Here is a 21,099-nt window from a genome sequence, read left to right on the forward strand (position 1 = left end):
GAGTTAGAGTCCAGAAGGACAAAAGACAGGGAGACCATCAGCCAGACCCTCAGCAAAGATAACAGCAAAGAAAGTAGGCCTGTGGAGATACCCCCTCCCACCTCCTTCAGAGGAATACAGAGACCAGAACACCATCCCGGTACGGGTGCTGGTCTTTCCTGCTGGTTTCATGGGGAGATAAGAGCAATTTAACCTGGAGGGATTCTTGTCCTATCTTTGTGGGGACTTTCATAGACATAATATTTTCCTTACCCACACCCTGACTGTCACAATTAACCCCCTAACCCTAACCATGTCCCTAATCTTGACCTCGACCCAGACCATGACCAAACACTCTTTTGAAGCAGAAATGTCCTCCTTTCCCCAAAATGTCCCAACTTTGAAAGTATAATGATGTTGGCATTTATCAAGTATGAGAACACACACACACACACACACACACACACACACACACACACACACACACACACACACACAGGTGTAAGACAGACTGACATCTGCTACTTTTATTGAACTGCTTCAGTACTGGAGTTTCATGGACAAAACAATGGCACAAGACTGTTACACTTTCTCTTTGGGTACAACTAACACACAATAGTTCCTCTACAAACTGGACTAAAGTTCACACACACCATTTTTCTTTTTATCTCAGGCACCCGGAATACTCGTGCACACACACGCACTCACACACACACACACACATTCCATTAACAATAGAATACATTCTCAGGAAAACATCATCATCAACAATGCTCACCTCAAACAGGAAATACCAAAGATGTGTGTCAGTTATTGGTGGAGAACCTTTAATATGATGGGAGCTTTGATGTGGCTGTACTGTTTGATGATCCAATGACCTCATCAGGTTGGAGATATCTTCATTTCTGCACCACAGTAGAACCTATGACCTGGCCAGAGGCATGACAGACACCAGGCTTGGTCCAGTTACAGCTACTAAATACAGATTTTCATTTCAATACACTTTGAAAATAAAGGTGTAGAGCAATAAAAAAATAGCAGTTCCATTTTCAGCACTTTCACAGTTTATTGCAACCCCTTTTTCACAACAAGCAGCACCCTGATGTTCCACCAGAGGCAGAAATATCTAGTTTGACAGGGAATAGTTTTGCTCCTTTATTAAAACTTATAACCAATTCTTGAGGAGTTCATGCTGTGCTGCCTGTTTCATAGTGCTGCTCTAACCCTAACCCTAACCCTAACCCTAACCCTAACCCTAACCCTAACCCTGACCCTGACACTAACCCTGACCTTAATCCTAAACCCAACTCTAACAATGATCCCAACCCAACCCTGACCCTAACCCCAAAGACAACCCTAACTCTAACCCTAACACTGACCCCGACCCTAAACCCATCCTGACCCTGAATGTGACCCTGACTCTGACCCCAACCCTGCAGCATTTGTTTTATTATAATTTCTTTTGAACTGTTGTAACCACAGATATGGTATTTTCCAGTTCAGCCCCCCAAGTGCAGATTGGCATGAATGACTGTACCATGACTATACACATAGAATACACAAATTACAATATATTCAGTCTTCAATAGTACAACCCTAATGCCAAAAGCTAAAACTAATCCAGAATTAATTCATTAAATTGACTCATTTAAAAACTAGATTTTTGGAACTGTGGTGGAACGCCAGGCACACACTTCCTTCACAACATTTCTGGTTGACTGATATTACGGCTTTCTGGACAGACCCTATGATGAACGCACATTTAATAACCGGCAGGATATGAAAAGTTTGAAATCATCAAAGCCGTGAGTCACATGGCTGTGACCTGCAGATGCAGCCAGATGTGGTCAAATCCACATCTGGCTGCATCCCCTGAGCTGGATGGCAAATATTAAGCAGGTGAGGCTGGAATATGTAGGCATATCAGATAGCATGCTATCATCAGCTAGCGCACTATCATCAGCTGCAACTGTCCCGCTCAGATAAAAAGAGCGGGAATCATGAACTTTTCAGAAAGGTGTTCCTACAGATTTGAAGTGGGCTTCTTTAGGTCTCTGCACACAGATTTTCACAGCATACTGAAATAAATAACTTAGTTGCTGAGTAGCCGAATAGATGTCTAGCTTGAACCATGCTCCATCTCCTTTGGGTCAACCACAGCTTTGTGGTCAAATCGGACCAAGGGTCCAATTTCTGGGACATTCTAAAACCACACGTTTGTGCAGGTTTGTTTGAGGTGGGATTCCTTCCTGGTCAACAACACTCAGACCAGATGCGAATGAAGCCAAGGGAACGTCTGCTCCACCGAGATCATGTTGGCTGATGTCCAGCTGAAGCTGATGCAGCACGAAGGCCTGTTTTTGGACCATCTGTCCGTCCCCCTCCAGTCTTTCCAGTAATGCCACCATCGTCTCTCAGCTCCACTCACATTGTGCCGTCATTAAGTCCAACTTTTGAACTGTGTTACAGGAGTTCCGTCTATATTAGTGGAAGGATAGAAACTGGGTTATTAGCTGGGTTATTAAAGCGTCCCTCCGCCCTGGACAGTGGACTTAGCGCATGTGGACAAATGCTGATATTTCATTAGAGAGGCAGACGTGGTTGTAGCGTCTCTGAAGGACGCTGTTTCTTCTCTCTGGCTGGATGAGGGATGAAGCAGGAATGGGCAATAAAACACCAACTGCAACGTGTGACATCATCTCCCCTCTGGGAGCACTGGTGAGTGAGTGAGTGAGTGAGTGAGTGAGTGAGTGAGTGAGTGAGTGAGTGAGGGAGGGAGGGAGTGAGGGAGTGAGGGAGTGAGCTATCAGAGAAGGAGAGGACGTTTTTAGTGGATCCCGTTTAAAACAACACAAAGGTCACAAATATTCAACTCAGAGTTTTTTCCTACAGTTTAAAATATAAAATTCAAGTGCAATTAAAGTTCCAAATATTACTTACATCACACACATCTCTCTCAAACACATTCTCATACTTGCAGGTAGTTCCTCCCAGTTTTATATGTAGCTAAACTCTATTTCATCCCATTGGATCCTTGGCTGGGCCCCAATAAACCACTGAAGCTCCGCCCACTCGGCGCCACCTGGACAGGTGGAATAGGTTTAAAGAGGGAGTTAAGTGCACTCGGTCTTTCTCTCAGCTCTGCCTCCTGCTTAGGGTCCAATTCATTATGTTGTATATAAAAAACCAAACTGAAGGAAGCGAAAGCTTAAATCAAGTTGAGGAAAAGGAGGTGAAGGAAGTTGTTGATGAGGCCTTTTTCCCAGACACGGCCATTCAAGTGCTTGTGGGAGCTTTGTTCCTCTTTAATGTTAAAGGAGAAGTTATTGTGTTATTACAAATGTGTGAAAAGGTTCTGGGCTTTTCTTTAGAGACACAAGAAGAGGACTTGTGCAATTGAATCAATCAAAAATCAATAATCAATAATCAATCTCAACTGTGCTGCTTGACTTCAAAATGAGCTGCAAAAGTGTGATGCTGCTGTTCTTTGGTATAAAAGGGGAGTCAATAAATAAGTGTAATTACAGTCCGTTAGCATGTGTTATAACAACAACCACCTTCACCCACACACATCGAGCAACCCTTGAGGGGTGTTAGCCAGAGGGGTCAAAGGTGAGGGAAGGCATCATGTGACAGAAGTAAGAGGCGAGAGGTGTTTACGGTGAACAGAGCGGACAGTGACGGGGGGCTAGGTAACAGGAGGGGGGTCTGTGACGGGACAGAGCCGAGAAGATGGCCTATTTGTAAGGCCGCAGGAACCTGGTGACTTTGGAGCGCAGCAGCTTGATGAAGGAGCGAGGAAACATCTCTTTGGACTCTTGTGCTGTGTACTTGAAGTAGTTCTGAGGGTGTGCAAGGACATCAAACAGGGCTTTTATCAGCTTCTTGTCCTGGAGAAAAGCCAGAAGGTCAAAAGGTCACATGAGCTGCCGACAGAAAGGATCAGGGCTGTGACACTGCGGTTTCCAAACCTTCAGGATCTCCTGGTGGTTCTCAGAGGCGTACAGCCTGCCGTCCCTCACTATGTCCTCTATCAGCTGCTGGTAGTCCTCTGGAGGACAGGAAAGATTCACATTATAAAGGCAGCAGATCACAGGCGGACCAGGAAACCGCTGTAGAAGCGTGGGGTTGAGACACGTTAGTGTGCTGAGACTGCTGAGGTGCAGCTTCTGGCCTTCACAAAGATAATGAAAGGTGATCTTTGGCAGGTGCACGGCCACTCAGGTGACCCACCGTCATATGTGACATATGGAACCTGGAAGCCTTTGCCGCTGTTGCCCTCGTTGGACTTGAACTGGATCCACAGCTTGCGGGAGCGCGAGGTAAAGGCGATGGGTCGCTCGTAAGTCTGACATGTCTCGTATGTAGTGATGGAGGTGGGAAGAGCTGAGGGAAGACAAGCATTTAGACCTGGATGTCCACCAGTCCCGGAGGAACTGGGAGCCATGTTGTCCTGGCAACCAGGCAGTTTCTGCACCACATTTGAACTGTTGACCTTCTAAATACTTTAAATATGCCACCACTCGGGTGGCGACCCAGCAAACCGACACAGTATCAGAGGCGCTGATGGTTCTGGAGCTGAAATGTGGGAACACAGATCGACAATTGGGGGAAGAAGACTGGAGCAAAGATCCAGAAACTCAACTCCCACTAAGAACCGGCTGAAATCTGACTAAATGAGGTATAAAAGACAACATTATACCGCTCTTCCTCATCACCAGGACATCACCACACTCGTCCTCGATGGGGAGGAAGATCTCCGGAACCACTATGAGAATCCGTCTTTTGTGTGGTGGGTTGATGGTCCACACACAGTCCACGTTGGACGGGTAATCTCCAGGGTAGTTGGGGGACTCAATGTAGCCAGTGTACTCCCCCAGCTCCCCTCCACACAGCTGGTCTGGGGGGCGAAACACCTACCGTTAAAACTTCAACAGCACCCGCAAAGCCTGAAGATGTTCCCCCACACAAAACATGAGGGGACTGATTGGGGGAGTTACTTTTGCAGTGGGACACATTGGTGGCTCCGTCAAAGTCTGTGGTGGTGTTCCCTGGACAGGTGATGCAGTAGTTCTGCCCAAACTCAGACTGGTAGGTTCCTGCTGGACACCGGATGCAGCGGTGGGTGCTGGAGTTGTAGTAATGTCCAGGGGCGCAGTGGACTGAGGAGGAAGAGGAAGAGGCTAGTTACACTTAGAATAGAACCTTCTCGCCACTGCTGCTGAACCTCGTTTGTGCCAAGCACCAAAAGACTGGACGTGTCCCAGTTCAGTGGTGTCTGTCCCAGATCAGTCCGGGGTTAAATGCACTTACCTTTGGCCTCGCAGTCCCGGAAAGAGACTGAGCCTTCATACTTGGTCATGAGTCCTCCCCCACAGGAGAAGCACAGGACCCGTCCAGGCTCCGGTTGGTACAATCCCAGTGGACAGAGGCGGCATGGACGGAAGCCATCAACAGAGAAGTGACCTGCTGGACACTGGCCTGAGGAGGACAGAAGAAAGGAACACTGTTTACTATTAACAATCATCCATTCTGAGGGTTGAATAAAAGTGGTATACCATGATAATAACGTTATATCACGTTGTTACAACCACAGGCCCTAAATATGCGCTGTGATCTCAGTTTGTATAAATGGCCGCCAGGTGGCGTCAAAGCTGCATATTTGAAATAAATCGCCACCGTCATGTGGACACGATGGGCTTGTGTCATGTTCTGCACACGTGCCACGGTGGATGAAAGTCTGGAGCAGGTTTGTTTATTTAAAGTTACCCTCATTTCCATGGAAGGATGAGAACGGTCAAGGTCAAAACGGTTGGGGTCTGGTGGTGGAGGATGGAGGACATAGAGCTGCTGTTTAAAATGATGATGGGATGCGCGTTACCTCCACACTGAGACACGTTCTTCGCTCCGGTGATGCCCTGTCCTTCTGAGCTGGGACAGGGTTCACAGGACAGCTGCCCTACAGTGTCCTGGTAGGTACCAGGAGGACACTGGATACACTGCTCCTGCTCCCCACTGTAGAATGTCCCCACACTACAGCTCACTGAGGGAGACAACACAGGTCAACCCCTGAAAGGCCACTGGTATCCTCATTCATCTGCACACATACCACACTTTCCATCTTGAAGGACCTGTCCTGTGCTGCAGGCCTCGACACCTTCTGGACCCTTGGACGGTTTCTGAGCTACCTCATATTCTGTCCCAGAGAACTGGATGTAAAACTGCTGCTTGTTGATGGACTTCCTGAGGGTGCGCATGGCGCCCTGCAGCTTCTGCTTCAGCTTCTCTCGTACACAGTCCACATTACAGGAGTCTGAGCAGCAGGAAAAGGACAAAGGACACATTTGGTCTGGCTTTGCTCTTTAAATGATGAAAGTCCAAGGAGAGAAGCGCACCTGATGTTTCTTCTTCCTTCATCTCCACTTCAAATTCAGCAGTAATGTGGGACACCTCTTTGGTGGGAGACTTTCGTCCTCTTCTGCGTTTCTTTGAAGAGTCACATTTGAGGTTGACGAAGGTGACCTGGCAGTCATCAGTGCAGGGGAAGTGAGCTCCTGCAGGGGGCGCGAGAGCAGACGGCGGACAAGTGAATATGAGAAAGCTGTCTCAATGTCAACCACAGGAGACGGACGGACCTCACTGTGGGTTCACTGCACCCTGACATCCTCATGCTGGACGTGGCTGAGAGGACATAAAGACCTGCCTGTCCTCTAATAGGGTTAGGATGGATGGATGGATGGATGGATGGATGGATGGATGGATGGATGGATGGATGGATGGATGGATGGATGGATGGGGGAGGGATGATGGATGATGGATGATAGGATGATGGATGGAGGGTGATGGATGATCGGTGGGTTGATGGATGGATGGGTGGATGATGGATGGAGGGCTAGATTATGAATGGATGGATGGATGGAGGGAGGGATGAATGGATGATAGGATGAATGGATGATAGGATGATGGATGGAGGGATGATGGGTGGATTGATGAATGGATGGATGGATGGATGGATGGATGGATGGATGGATGGATGAATGGATTGATGAATGGATGATGGATGGAGGGATAGATGATGGATGGATGGATAGATAGATGGATTGATGGATGATGGATGGATGGATGATGGATGGAGGGATAGATTATGAATGGATGGATGGATGGATGATGGATGGATGGAGGGTTAGATTATGAATGGGTGGATGGATGGATGGAGGGATGGATGATGGATAGATGATGATGGAGGGATGATGGATGGATGGATGGATGGATGGATGGATGGATGGATGGATGGATGGATGGATGGATGGATGTGGAGGGAGGGACGGACGGACGGAGGGACAGACAGACAGATGGATGGATGGATGGTGGAGGGAGGGATGGATGGCTGGATGGCTGGATGGATGGATGGATGGATGGATGGATGGATGGATGGATGGATGGATGGATGGACAACTACCTACCTTGCTGGTTTTGCCCGGATGAGTCCTTGTTTCTGTCCTTGTTCCGGGGCCTCAGGTGACATTTAGCATCCTTGATCTTAAACTTGGCCTTCTGCTTGATGGGCGGAGCCAGTGTGTCTGCTTCAGTGCACAGCAGCAAACAGCGCACGTTATTCCTGACAGGGGAACCATGGGAGGGTGGAGCTCATCCACTAACCACCGGATTGGTGGTTGGGTCCAACTGTCAGGATCTACACCTCAACCACCTCAACAACAACAACAACAAGACTAGCTGCTGGAGCCACAGCAGACTATGGAGAAGTATGGAGGACAGGAAGCCAAGGCCACTGGTGTTTGATGAACTTGAAGATGAAGTTGGAGGAGCTGGAGGAGCTGCCTCTCAGAGCTGACAGCCTCAGTCAACTCAGTAAACTTTAGCCTGCAAACTAATTGTGCTACTTCACCTGCGCAGGAGGTGGTGGCGTTCCTCTTCTGAGGGGTTTTCCCAGGATGGAGCGGCACACCACAGCTCAGAGTATAACTGTTCTCTGACTCTGAGAAACACAGGAGAAGAGGCCTTTCAAATCCTGCTGCTTATAGGAAGAGGAGTCATTTACAAAGCAAAGGCACAGAGCTTGGACCTTGACAAAGGACAGGGAGACATGAGACACACACACCTGCCAGGAAGAGGGCATTGGAGGGGCAGGAGAGTGAGCAGACCTCTGCTCCTCCACTCTTGGTGCAGGTCAGCTGGGCTCGAGGTGCTGGCTTCCCATCAGACTGACACTTCACCACCTCTGAAGAGCACAATCCGTTAATTCACCATGGCAACGGCCCAGACAAACACACACACACACAGCTGCTGCTGCTGCTTACCAACACAGTCCTTTTTGTTCCAGTGCAGTTTCTGTGCAGCAGGACACACACACTCATAGCTGCCCTGAGTGTTTACACAAGCGTGCTCGCAGCTCCCATTATTGATGCTGCACTCGTCAACATCTGAGACACAAACACACACAGCATTACACACCTCCATGTGGCCCAGCCCCACCACAGCCACGCATGAAGCCGCCTCCTTCTCTTGCGCCGCTCTGCTCACCTCCGCAGTGAGTCAGGCCATACAGGATGTAGCCTTTCTTGCACAGGCACTGGAAGCTGCCGGGGTAGTTGACACACGTGTGGTCGCACGTCCTCTCAAAGGAGCACTCATCGATATCTGCAGGGCAGCACATATGGACACGTTCAGGAAGAACGAAGCTCCATCGCATAGAAATGCTACCCACTGGAGCAACACTGGGTGTGTCCGGGTGCAAAGGTCAGCCCCCTTAGCGTTCTGAAGGCAGTGACTGACTGAGAGTAGCGGTGATGCTAACTGTCAGCTAACCGTCAGCTAACCGTTAGCTTCACCTTCACTTCAAACAACATTTGGGCAGGTTTTAAATCAGCCAAAGTTCTGTTGTCTTGTGGAAAGAGTCGCAAAAGAGGTGAAGCTGCTGGAGTGTATGTGTGTATAGGCAGGTAGAGCTGCAACTCTCTCTCTCTCTCTCACACACACACACACACACACACACACACACACATGCACACACACACACACATACGCACACACACACACACACACACACACACACACACACACACACACACACACACACACACACAGGTGTCAGTCCCTTTCCAGTTCCCACTGAACCGAGCTGCTCCAGCAGCTCCAAGGTCTCTGCAGGGTCAAACGCAGCCCATCCTCCTCCTTCTGACCTTCTCACAGGGTTGTTCACTGACCTTGACATGTCCTTTCATCAGTGAGAAGTTTGTGGCCTTTCTGGCAGCTGCATTCGAAGGAGCCCACCGTGTTCCTGCAGAATTGGTCACAACCCCCGTTGTTCTCCAGGCATTCATCAATGTCTGGAGGACACAGGCAAAGAGAAGGTCAGCAACACCTCAGGTGAATCTTCAAGCCTGTCCAACATGAACAAGAGCTTTAGTAAGCCAACAATCGTGCCTGCTACTCCTGCTGCTGCTACTGCTGCTGCTACCACTACTACTACCAATACTAATGCTACAACTGCTGCTGCTACTACTACTACTGCTGCTGCTGCTACTACTACTCCTACCAATAATAATGCTACAACTGCTGCTACTACTGTTACTACCACTGCTGCTGCTACTGCTGCTACTACTGTTGCTACTTCTACTGCTGCTGCTGCTGTTGCTGCTACTGCTGCTGCTACTGCTGCTGCTACAGCTGCTGCTGCTGCTACTGCTGCTGCTACAGCTGCTGCTGCTTCTACTACTGCTTCTACTACTACTGCTGCTACAGCTACTGCTGCTGCTACTACTACTACTACTACTACTACTGCTGCTGCTGCTGCTGCTACTATTACTACTACTGCTGCTGCTGCTACTACTACTCCTACCAATAATAATGCTACAACTGCTGCTACTACTGTTACTACCACTGCTGCTGCTACTGCTGCTACTACTGTTGCTACTTCTACTGCTGCTGCTGCTGTTGCTGCTACTGCTGCTGCTACTGCTGCTTCTACTACTGCTGCTGCTGCTACTGCTGCTGCTGCTGCTGTTGCTGCTACTGCTGCTGCTACTATTGCTGCTGCTACTGCTGCTTCTACTACTGCTGCTACAGCTACTGCTGCTGCTGCTATTGCTGCTGCTACTACTACTACCAATACTAATGCTACAACTGCTGCTACTACTGCTACTCTTGCTGCTACTGCTGCTGATGCTGCTACTACTACTACTACCAATACAAATGCTACAACTGCTGCTGCAGCTACTACTACTGCTGCTGCTGCTACTACTACTACTACTACTACTACTACTGCTACGACTACTACTTCTACCAATACTAATGCAACAACTGCTGCTACTACTACTCCTACCAATAATAATGCCACAACTGCTGCTACTACTGTTACTACTACTGCTGCTGCTGCTGCTGCTACTACTACTACTACTGCTACTACTACTACTCCTAACAATAATAATGCCACAACTGCTGCTACTATAGCTGCTACTTCTACTGCTTCTACTTCTACTGCTGCACATGCTGTTGCTCTTTTGCCTGATTCAGTTGATGGAACAGCTGATCAGTTTAAACCACTCATGGCTGTGAGGCCGTGCTGCTCTGCCCTGACAGGCTGTTAATTCAGGTGACAGTTGTAACAACATGATCCTTCTGTCAGCTCATCCCCATCGGAAGAATGTGCCGCTCACGGAAACTAGGCACTTCTGCTCAATACAGTTTTCCCAAATATTTGCAGTAAAAAGCAATTAAATGTAACACATGTGCAGAAATCTGACCCTCTATAAATAAGTAAGGACAGAGAGTCAGGAGTCATTTTTCATGGGGAGCACTGGTTTTCATTGGCGCTGTCAGTGGGGAGGACAGATATCAGGCCAGGATGGAACGTGTATTTGAGCGGGTCTTAAAAGACCCCAGCACTTTTCCTTCTGTTTCATAACAAAAACTCTGGGACGCATGTGAGCCAGAGATTGGATGGAACAATAAAAGAGCCCGAGCTGTGTATCTGGGCAACTGTCATCACTGTGGTGATGGATCATCAGATCAGGCCTAAAGGGGAATCTGATGACCCCCACAGATCCCTTCCACCACCAAAATCAGCTCTAAACTGGAACACCATTATGACGTGGTACAGTCACAGGTGGTGCTGAAGCATGTGGAACGTCGGTAAAAGTAACGATATCGCAGGACAGGTGGCCCAGATGAAATTGTTCTGAAAAGGTTCCATGTTCAGGTTCTGGGTCCATGAGGAATGACCCCCACAATGCTATTTGCTGTCTTTATTACAACAATACTGCTGTAATAACTAAACATGTCTCATATGAAGCAACATCAAACAACATATAATTAGTATACACTGGTGGACACTGGTGGGCGTCAGTCATTGCCAGGACACATTTCTGCATATCATTGCAATAATCAACAGCTCCAGATGTTCAGTGTGTGTTTGTGCATGTGTGTGTGTGTGTGTGTGTGTGTGTGTGTGAGAGAGAGAGAGAGAGAGAGAGAGAGAGAGAGAGAGAGAGAGAGAGAGTGGCAACCATGCTAACTCAGCGAAGCATCTCTGTGACAGCTGTCTCAGAGGAGGACAGACAGTGTCCATTTGTGTGATTAGAAGGTGGACATGAGAGGATGTAGATCTGTGGACGTTCTCAGGCTCATGAGCCACATTTAGTCTGTGTGTGTGGAGCATGGAACTAGCAGGTTGCTAATGTGTCCCTCTGTCTGTCTCTCTGTCCGTCCGTCCGTCCGTCCGTCCGTCCATGAGTATATGGCTGTTGTAACGTCCTAGTACTAAAGACACGTCCCCACTGGCCTGCATTCCTCTCTCTCTCTCTCTCTCTCTCTCTCTCTCACACACACACACTCACACACACACACACACACACACACACACACACACACACACACACGATGCTGAGCTCTGGCTTTTTTAACCTCTGACCCTCTGAAGGTTGTTATGGTGGGTCTGATCTGTGTACAGTTTTCCTCACCGCTGGTCCTGGTCCCAGGACCTGTGGAGCCTGGGGCCTGAAGCACAGCCACATTATGTGGGTGGGGCACAGCTGGAATACACTCCTATCCATCTTCCCCTCTCAACAATGAAAAAGAGAAGCTACTCTGATCTTTCCACAACTGTCAAATGTTGGGTTCTGTCAGGCTCACAAATCACCTGTGGAGGCAGGGATGCGACACCAGACCGATGCACTCCATGTTAGACCACAGCTGGATCTCCCTACATCCCTTCTTACATCTATCTGTGGGATTCATTGATAGTCCATGAGGCTTCTAGAAGAAGCACACTTCTCCTTCTGAGGGAGGGAGAGAGAGAGGTAGAGGGAGGACGAGAGAGCTGCTGGCCAGCAGGGGCCTCACTGTTCAAACATCTCAACGTTTGCCCATGTCAGGTCTGAGACAGCTTCGGCTCCACACATTCACACACCTACCTGCCACATTCTCAAACAGCCTGACTCATTTTGTTGAGGTCTGAACTGTGGAGGTCAGACACAGCAGTAGAGAAACACCTCTCTTCTTTTCTACTGGATGAGCTCTCCTCCATGATTTCATGCTGTGGACATGTAGGACCTGCAGTCTGCTGCAACAGCAGCTCCTGTTCTTAACCAAGGTCATGTGTCTCTGATCATCCCAGGAGATCAGAAAGTCTGGACACACCAAGATGGTACCTTACCCTGATGGCCTCCTCTGACGTATGAGGTAAGCGTATCAAGAGTGGAAGCCATGGAGATGAGGGTCAGCTGCTACCTCTGCAGGTGGGTGGGACTCACCTACAGCATAGCACCAAAGCAGCAGGTCCATGTCAGCAGCCTTAAAGGGGACTTCAGGGCCTCCCTGATTGTAAAACTGCTTCTTTGCAGTGTCTCCAAAACCAAAGGGTCCCATCACCTGGCATCACTCTCCACACACATCCTGCAATGTGGGCCCAAGTAGATCTAGAGCATTAGAGCGTCCTATGCTAGTCCCGAAAAAAGAGGCAGGCGGGAGAGGGGCAGGTGTGAGGGGGGCATGAGTAAGGAAGATCTCCAACAACACCATCAGTTGGGGAGCAGCTCAACCCTTGGGCTGGGCTGCTCCTTCAAAACACACAAACTTCGGTTGCCTCCCCAGGCTGACCTGTTCAAATCTCGACAGCCTAACTCAGGACACATATGGTCCATCAAAAGCTTTGAAGCAGGTCTTGTTCCCGTTAGGGCTCACAGTTCCCCGACAGGACCACATCGAGGAATCAAACAGAAATACGTAGAAAAAGGCTGGCTGGAAATCAAGCTGCCAGCCTGCTGAAGTAGTCTTTTGAGGTTTTACAGGCTGGCGCATGTGCAGGAGGAGCACAGATGTTGGTTTTCAGTGTTGCTCCCCGATCCAGCTCCGATAAAACTCCTACCGGTGTGAGATACCTCATCAGATGGTTGGGGAACAGAACAGCACAAGAGCCACTTCAGACCTCTTCCACTGCCTCCCCGGCACGTTTGCTGACCTTTCTCTGCAGCCCCATTTACATGGAGCAGCTGGAATGAGTGCTACTGTCTTTGTGCAGGTTCTTGCAGTCTCATTGTGTACATTCACAAAAAGCCAGGTACCAATGAAGTTTGGACAGCATGTCCTGATATCGTCCACACAGCATGTGTATAGACTGTTTTTACCCTTTACGTGTAATTACATTACAATCAAGGGCCACAGTGACGCCAAAGTCATTGGGACTGTTTGTTTAGAGGACAGCTGGAGGACTACAATCGTATGGTTGGGACAATTAAGCCGTCGCCACAGACCACCGTCATTGACGTCACCTGTGGGCTGTTGGGGAAGCGGAGACTTGCTCTGGAGTTAGATCAACAGAGCACGCAGTGGCAGCAGCAGCGGCACTGGCAGCTTGTGCAACTGAAAGTGAAGCAGAGAGCGGATTTGGCAGCAGATCACAGACACCGGCAGTGGTGGACTCAGGTGCTCACATGAAGCGCAGCCACATTTGATTCTGACGCTACGGTTTGAGTTCCTCTCGTCCATCTTCACGTTGAGAGACTTACTGACCTTTGCAAGTTTTGCCATCAGGCTGAAGGGTGAAGCCCACAGGGCAGCTGCATCGGACCCCTGTGGCCGTGTCCTTACATGTCCTGTCGCAGCCACCGTTGTTAACAGCGCAGGTCTCTGCACAGAAGGACAGAGACAAACAGAGAAGAGTAGAGGCTGATATTAACGCCTGCCCTCCTGCTGCTGGAGCACGAACAAGGACAGAAACACTGAAGATGATGTTGGATGAGCTTCATGCACAGTGTGACAGGAGGAGGGACCGGCTCATACACCTGAAGCACGCACTGCCCAAAACAGTCAGGACCCTTATTACAACACAATCCACCAAACCATGAGACGAACGAGGAAGAGCGCTTGAGCCCAAAGGTCTGTCCTGTTTCTGGGTATGAAATCAAGAATCTCGTTATCCTGGATGAAAAAAGTTAGCATCAAGTTAAGTAGATAGAAAAATAAGGTTAGCGAGGGCTCGAGTGTTGTAAGTCTAGAACACACTTGGCAAACCCGTCGTGTATATTTGACTTCAGAAAAATGTCCTTGTATGTCGCGGAGATAACATTTGCACCCACTTCTGGATATTGACGGAGCTGATCCCAAAACAAACAGCAGCTCAGGGTAACGCTAGCAAACTGGCCTGGACACTGTTGCTTTAGCAGAACTCAGCACACACGTTCCCAATGGTCCCGGAGAACCGCTGAGGAAGCTGAAATTTGATGTTGACTAATGTTTGTGAAAAGGATCCGCTAGAAGGGCTCATGACAAGGAAGCTTCACTTTGGGACGTGTTTGCTTTTGAAGGGTTTTTGCACTAATTCCCTCCAAATTAAAGTCCTGCATTCTGTTGTATTGTGATGAGAGAAAGACAACCCAAATTCCATTTTAAGCTTCCAGCCATTTCATTGAAATTCCCTGACTTGGATACACAGAAGCGGGAAATTAAGTTCGAAGAAGGATCCCGGGTTGTAGCCTTTGCCTGGCTGGGTTTTCACCCACCGCCAGGATGGGACACAACTTTGTCACTCACCTCTGTTTTGTAACCCATATCAATTACCTTCAGTCTTTGTCCTCCAACAGTCTGGGGGTGTCATTTCCAGTCATTTTGTCTCTGTAGAGATCTAAAGCCAGAGGGAAAACTATCTCTAAAGCGTAGCTGTGGAAGGAAGGCAGGCCACGAGGTGTGACGCTCACCCAGGCAGTTTATCTGAAGGGCCTGAAGGATCCAGAATGCTGTCCACTCCTCAACGGCTGTCAGTTGACAATGTACCTTTTCACATACTTAGCGAAGAATTTCAGCTACAGGCCACGCTGACACTTTTAGGCTAAGGGGAAAGGGAGTCATGTATGTGCTGTTTATGGCTCAGGGTGATTTATTCCGCCTATGCCGGGCCCTGTCATTAGACGGGCTGAGCTCTCTCAGAACACGCCAGCCTCTGCTGAGAGCCCGTCCAGCCTCAGGGCCAGATGAGGCAGGAGAACACAGAGAAGCCACCGGCGCTGATTGATGTGCTGGACAAGCCCCACTTGTCCTCTACTCAGCCCCCTTTAGAAACCTCACTCTTTATGTGAGCTGACACATCGGGGAACATGCTGGGGGAATTTTGGATCGTGCCTTTCCATGTTTGCACACATGTATCCACCCACAAGGTGCTGCAGCTGTGAATCTTTGAGCTATAATCTGGTACAGTGAGCCAAATCCATTGAGTTGATACTGTTGGCATCAATGATCATTTGACAGACAAAGGACATCCTTGGACGAACAGAAGCTGGTCAAGACGAACAGAAGCTGGTCAAAGAGCCACATCAAAAACATACAAACCAACCTAAACCGTTCAAGTAAGTTGGGTCCTAGTCCCTTGGTGATCCTTTACTATTCAGAACTGGTTGATAAAATGAAGCGTCCATCATTCTTTGTTGTGGGAATGGAATGATGCAGGAAATTGCCCTTCCAAGATCTCCGAACAATAAAACAGGTTGACTTTCAGTCCTTTAAAAGAAAACAATGGCTTTAACCATTAAAAGTAGGAAGGTGAAAAACAAATGTTTCAGGGTAGTTTATGAGGATGGGAAACTACTGCTGTCACATTCTTGCTGTGAAACTCTTCCCTCCATTACAGACGTGTGGCCTGTCTGAGCTAGCATCCTGCTACCATCCCTGCTCACGCTTCAGCGCTCAACAAGGCTTCTTTCAGTGCCTAAATCAACTGTCAGTCAGCACCGCTCCGGCCTCTAATCAGGCTATCGGATACTCAGGAGCGCAGGCCTGGTGCAGATCCGTCTGTCTGGACGTAATGGTTTATTTGCAGTCCAGGGCCTGCACCACTGTAGCAACACTGTAGCAACACTGAGCTTCTCTTTTGACTCTTTGCTCACATGTGTTTCACACCTGGCTGCTGATTTAGCTGCTGCTCGAAGATCAACACGCTGAAAGATTTCATCAGTTTGCCCACTTTTCTTCCTCTCTTTGCTCCGGTGGACAGAAGAGGCTTTGTGCTTTCCATCGGAGCAGCAGCGGCTCCCTCAGTCTTGATCGGGCCATTGTCTGAGCAAAGACAGGAGGGATAGAGGCGGCAGGAGGGCCAGAGGCGGCAGGAGGGACAGAGACGCAGGAGGGCCAGAGACGACAGGAGGGCCAGAGACGGCAGGAGGGACAGAGACGGCAGGAGGGCCAGAGACGGCAGGAGAGACAGAGATACAGGAAGGCCAGAGACAACAGGAGGGACAGAGATGGAAAAAGGGACATAGACGGCAGGAGAGACAGAGACGGCAGGGCCCCGCGTCAGGAGCAGCATGCATTGATGCTGCTTTACGTACTGATGCTCCGCAGACAGTGTGTTGGAGTGTGACACGCTATAGAGCCAAGTCCTGCTGGTCTCAGCTCTGTCAGCATTCACGTCACAGAATCAACCCGAGGGGATTCCGACAGATAATATTGCCCTTCCCACCATTTCTGCTGGCTTGACCCCAGCTGTGGGCAGCTGCACTGGGAGAAGCTCATTTTTAATAATGGTGGAAGCCTTCAGAAGATAAGTTTAAATGAGTTGATGCTACCCAACTGATCTGCACATTCATTCCTCTTAATCAGTAGTTTCAATAGTGGACATTGATTATGATCTGGAGAATATGAGAGAGGTGGCATTAAGATACACCAACTGGGCGTCAGCTGACTCGTTTCACACTCGAAGGTCTCTAGGGAACAACGAGAAGCCTCTTTGTCCAACTCATGCAGCACCAGATATACTATGTACAGTTTAATCTCTCCTGGGTTTGCTGTGCTAATGGGTTTTAGCTAGCATCTGTTAATGGTGCCATATGGCTCTTCATGTTTCTCCCCTGGTGAATGATGTCTGCACTAAGTGCTCCTTACCATCGCAGCAGAGCTGGACTGGTGACACTGTGGACGGGTGCTGGCTCAGTATAAAGTCAACCTGCTGTTGTCGTTACAGAGCCACCACTCTCACCTGCATGCTACAAAATTGGGTTTGATGTAAATGCTATGTGACAGACAGACAGACAGACAGACAGACAGACAGACAGACAGACAGTTACAGAGGTTCATAGCTCTGTCGGTCTCCATGGCTCAGATTTTTCCAGACACCAAGTCCCTGAGAGGTGACGTTGAGTAAACAAAACAAGATGGGACCCTGAAGACCACGCCTTTCTGAAGACGCTTAATCTTTGGGTTAATGTTAAAAAGGATTTGGGGGGGGGGGGGGGGGGGGGGGGGGGGGGGGGGGGGTGGGGGGGGGGGGGGGGGGGGGGGGGGGGGGGGGGGGGGGGGGGGGGGGGGGGGGGGTGGGGCAGCAGGAGCTCCTGAAAAACAGAAGCTCCCGTCAGCATGTCTCAACCAAAACCTGCAGGGATAAAAACCGGGAGGGACTGATAGAGGACATGGATTCCAAAATACATCTGGACAGAAAATGACAAAGCAGAAAACTGAAACCAGCAACCGTTGACCTGAAAGCTGATGCAATCTCCCAAAGTGGCCCCCGCTGTGTAAAAGCGGGAGCCTCTTATCCTTGATCGCTCCCGCTGGTAAAGCTAAAACTCATTGATTAATCCCGTTTTCCTCTCCGAATGATTCTGACCTGCAGCATGTGGAAAAATGATTGAATTTCTGGAGTTTGTTGGAGTTTGAAATGAAGCGTTTAAAAGAGACAACAACCTCTGAGTTTCTTTACAGGAAATACTGTGAGAGCAGAAGGAGGAGGGTGGAGTAGACACTGTGGCTACTGGAGTTTTCTCTAAAATAAATGGAAATTAGGTACAAAGAGTGGAGCACAAGGAGGAACATAGAGGAGGGAAGTCGGGGGAACAAGCACAAGCGCCATAGCAACATATAGAAAGAGGAAGAAAAGAGTTACCCATAAGTAGCCGCCGTTTCACCCGCTTGTCCACATCAGCTACTGACGTGGCATTGAATTCAGAGCTCTCAATTGCAGCCTCATCTTTCTCTAAAACACAAGTGACAAGGGGACAAACAGTGAGCAGCAGGTTAATGAGAAGCCCAAATGACCAGACCTTCAGCCCCTCATGGCGTTCAGCAACAAATAAATGAATCAAATAAGCCACGAGCAAGAAGCGATGATGAAGCACCAAAGACCCCGTTAGTATTCATACCCAAACAGAGATAAAGGCCTGACCGATGAAAAATCATTGACAAAAACAAAGGATCTGTACCAGGATCCATCTCAAAAGCTGCAGTGAGGAATAAGAAGGTGGGGTGGGGAGAAGGTTGAGAGGCTGACAATGCTCCAGTCCTCAACCAGCCGCTCTGACGGCAGCGAATCCCTGGCTTTAGGATGGAGCAGGAGGCAGATGGGAAGGAGCAGGAGCGTCAGACATTTCCAAGACAAGCTGCATTAAAGGGGAGAAGAAACAAAGCCGGGAAAAAGGGAGGCGTGTGATGAGCAGGAACATGCTTCTGAAACAAGAGAAGCAAAGGTCCAAGGAGAGGGAGGCGCTGAGAGGAGCCAGCAAGGACAGGCTGATGAGCAGGGAGCCAGGAGCAGACCGAGGAGGCAACCAGAGAGGGTGGAAGATAAGGGACAGTGTCTTGGCGACAATGGAGGCAGCAGAGGAAGGAGAGAGGTGAATAAACAAGGACGGAGCTCTAGGGTGAAGATGGGGTGCAGAGGGCCATGCAGGGAGGAGGGTGCAGAGCTGGTTGCCTGTTTGTCTATGAAACATTTCACCTGAACACCAGAAAACCAGGTTCCCAAAGACCAAAGGTGGGAGGAGGACAGAAGTGACAGTTATGGCTGAATGTTAAAATGGCATGCATGTGGATGGCTGGGGGGGGGGGGGGGGCTTTCACAATGGCCAAGGACCACTTCCCTGTGAACACTTGCTGCAACAAGACTGCCCTTTGATGTGCACGCACCGTCCAAAGGGATGGAGGCAGGGGTGGCTCCCAGGGTGGACGCGGGGGTAATTAACGTCCTTTCGCTTCCCCTTTCTCTCAGGCAGCTGATGGACAATGTGGGAGACTCTGAAGTACACTTAGGCATGAATGGAGACATTCTGGTGCACAGCTAATGGCTGAGATGCTGCTGTGTGAATGCGTCCGTTACTGCTGAATTAAATGCTTGAGCATTCCACAGCAGCAGCTTTTAAGCATCTGCTGGGTAGCACGAAAAAAAACCAGCTGAACAGGCTCCCACTTGTTCTTCTCCAAGGGACTAAGGATGGGTCAGAGCCCCTGGACTGAATTGTTTTAGAGCAGGACAAAGCGGGGGAAAGGGGGGTGGTTTTTAATCACTCTAAACTACCAGCAAGGATATTGCAAATAAAATAAAATGAATAAAATCAAAGAAATCTATGGACTGAAAGAAAACAGAAGGTTCGGGGCCACAAGCATGAACCAACATCAATGGGCTTCCATTCCAACACAGAAACAGAGAGATGAGGAAACAGAGGCAGATGATGCAATGCGGGTTTTCCCAGACAGAAAGGTTAGTAAAAGAGGCAGCTGCAGACCACTGAACATGGGACACATTGAGGTGGACACATGCATCCTTTACAGGAGGAAGTAGAGGAGCACAGCAAGTCCCTGCCTCTTCAACTGGGGTGGAGGGGGGGGCACAGGGGCTGCTGGTACGGATACTTTTCTAAATCAACAAGTCAGCTGGAGACAAGGATGTGAGGACATAGCTGGAGGACAGGCTAGGTTGGTTGTTGGAGGACTTTGAACTAAGATCAGGCTGCAATTGAGGTGTCTGGCTTTAACCACCAAATGGGACACGTGGACCCTCCACCCACTCTCCCCCCTTCAGGTTCCCTTTAAATCCTCTGACTTGATCCCAACATTGATGCTCAGACAAGACAGGCAATCAGGTACCATCACCAGGAAGCAGCAGGAGGAGGGAGGAGAAGCAAGGGAGGAAGGGAGGAAGCAGGAACAGAGGGCTTTTCAGTGCTACACAGAGGGGAAACTGGGCATTAAAAGTAGGCCCCTCAGACCCTGGGGGCCCCTTCTCTCATCACACCAGAGAGGAGAGGAGACAAGGAGAGAGAGAGAAAGGTTTTGAGAAGATGTGCGTTCTCTCTCTTTCTGCTCCATCTGTGAAGCCTTTCCTCAGTGGGTCCTTTCAAGTCTTCAGAATGGCTGAAAGAAGAATCTGTTATTGGCAGTTCAACAACGTTCGGACATGTCAAACAGATGGACTGGTGTGAGAGACAATGAGACAGGTGCAGATTCTAGTGGCTGTGCCAGGCAGAGGAAGCATGCGGGCATGGTGTGGCGGGTGTGGGTGTGAAGACACTGTCCCCATCTCGTCAGGGTTCAAACACAACATGATGGAGGTGTGCAGATGGTTGCAATCTCAATCCTTTACATGTAACTCCGGGTTCTTTTATTTGGTTGTTTAACTTTACGGTCCAATTACCAACCAACCTGAACTTGTAAACAAAAGGCATCGCATTCATTGGACAAGAACTTGATGACTTGATACTTTTCTCTCTCTCTCTCTCTCTGTGAGGAGCGTGGTGCGAGCTGAGAGCGTTCTCGTTTGAGAATCTTTCAACCTTTTCGAATTGTTAAAGCTGTTTTCTTGTTAGGTTTTTGTGGGTATAGTTTATTTAAGTGTTGGTGGTGTCT

At 49.1% G+C, this 21,099-nt stretch overlaps 1 protein-coding gene across 4 annotated transcripts in view; it reads right to left on the minus strand.

Annotated features, from left to right (window-relative positions):
- Positions 1 to 481: 481 nt before the first annotated feature.
- scube1 (signal peptide, CUB domain, EGF-like 1) overlaps positions 482 to 21,099 on the minus strand; it is a 52,843-nt gene continuing 32,225 nt past the window's right edge. The window contains exons 7-23 of one of the 4 annotated variants that reach the window (XM_011613123.2): positions 18,365 to 18,454; positions 14,008 to 14,124; positions 9,204 to 9,326; positions 8,521 to 8,637; positions 8,298 to 8,420; positions 8,099 to 8,218; positions 7,886 to 7,975; positions 7,443 to 7,559; positions 6,375 to 6,533; positions 6,089 to 6,292; positions 5,861 to 6,022; positions 5,293 to 5,460; positions 4,980 to 5,141; positions 4,682 to 4,879; positions 4,213 to 4,365; positions 3,951 to 4,030; positions 482 to 3,869 (exon numbers count right to left, since the gene is read on the minus strand). In XM_011613123.2, the coding sequence (XP_011611425.1) occupies positions 3,717 to 3,869; positions 3,951 to 4,030; positions 4,213 to 4,365; positions 4,682 to 4,879; positions 4,980 to 5,141; positions 5,293 to 5,460; positions 5,861 to 6,022; positions 6,089 to 6,292; positions 6,375 to 6,533; positions 7,443 to 7,559; positions 7,886 to 7,975; positions 8,099 to 8,218; positions 8,298 to 8,420; positions 8,521 to 8,637; positions 9,204 to 9,326; positions 14,008 to 14,124; positions 18,365 to 18,454 (2,336 nt within the window). In that variant the 3' untranslated portion in view covers positions 482 to 3,716. Of the gene's footprint in view, positions 3,870 to 3,950; positions 4,031 to 4,212; positions 4,366 to 4,681; positions 4,880 to 4,979; positions 5,142 to 5,292; positions 5,461 to 5,860; positions 6,023 to 6,088; positions 6,293 to 6,374; positions 6,534 to 7,442; positions 7,563 to 7,885; positions 7,976 to 8,098; positions 8,219 to 8,297; positions 8,421 to 8,520; positions 8,638 to 9,203; positions 9,327 to 14,007; positions 14,125 to 18,364; positions 18,455 to 21,099 lie in introns of all 4 variants that reach the window. The other 3 variants (XM_011613122.2, XM_003972614.3, XM_011613124.2) reach the window with 3 other exon arrangements.

This window comes from Takifugu rubripes, chromosome 18, assembly GCF_901000725.2.
Source record: "Takifugu rubripes chromosome 18, fTakRub1.2, whole genome shotgun sequence".
Classification (NCBI taxonomy): Eukaryota; Metazoa; Chordata; class Actinopteri; order Tetraodontiformes; family Tetraodontidae; genus Takifugu; species Takifugu rubripes.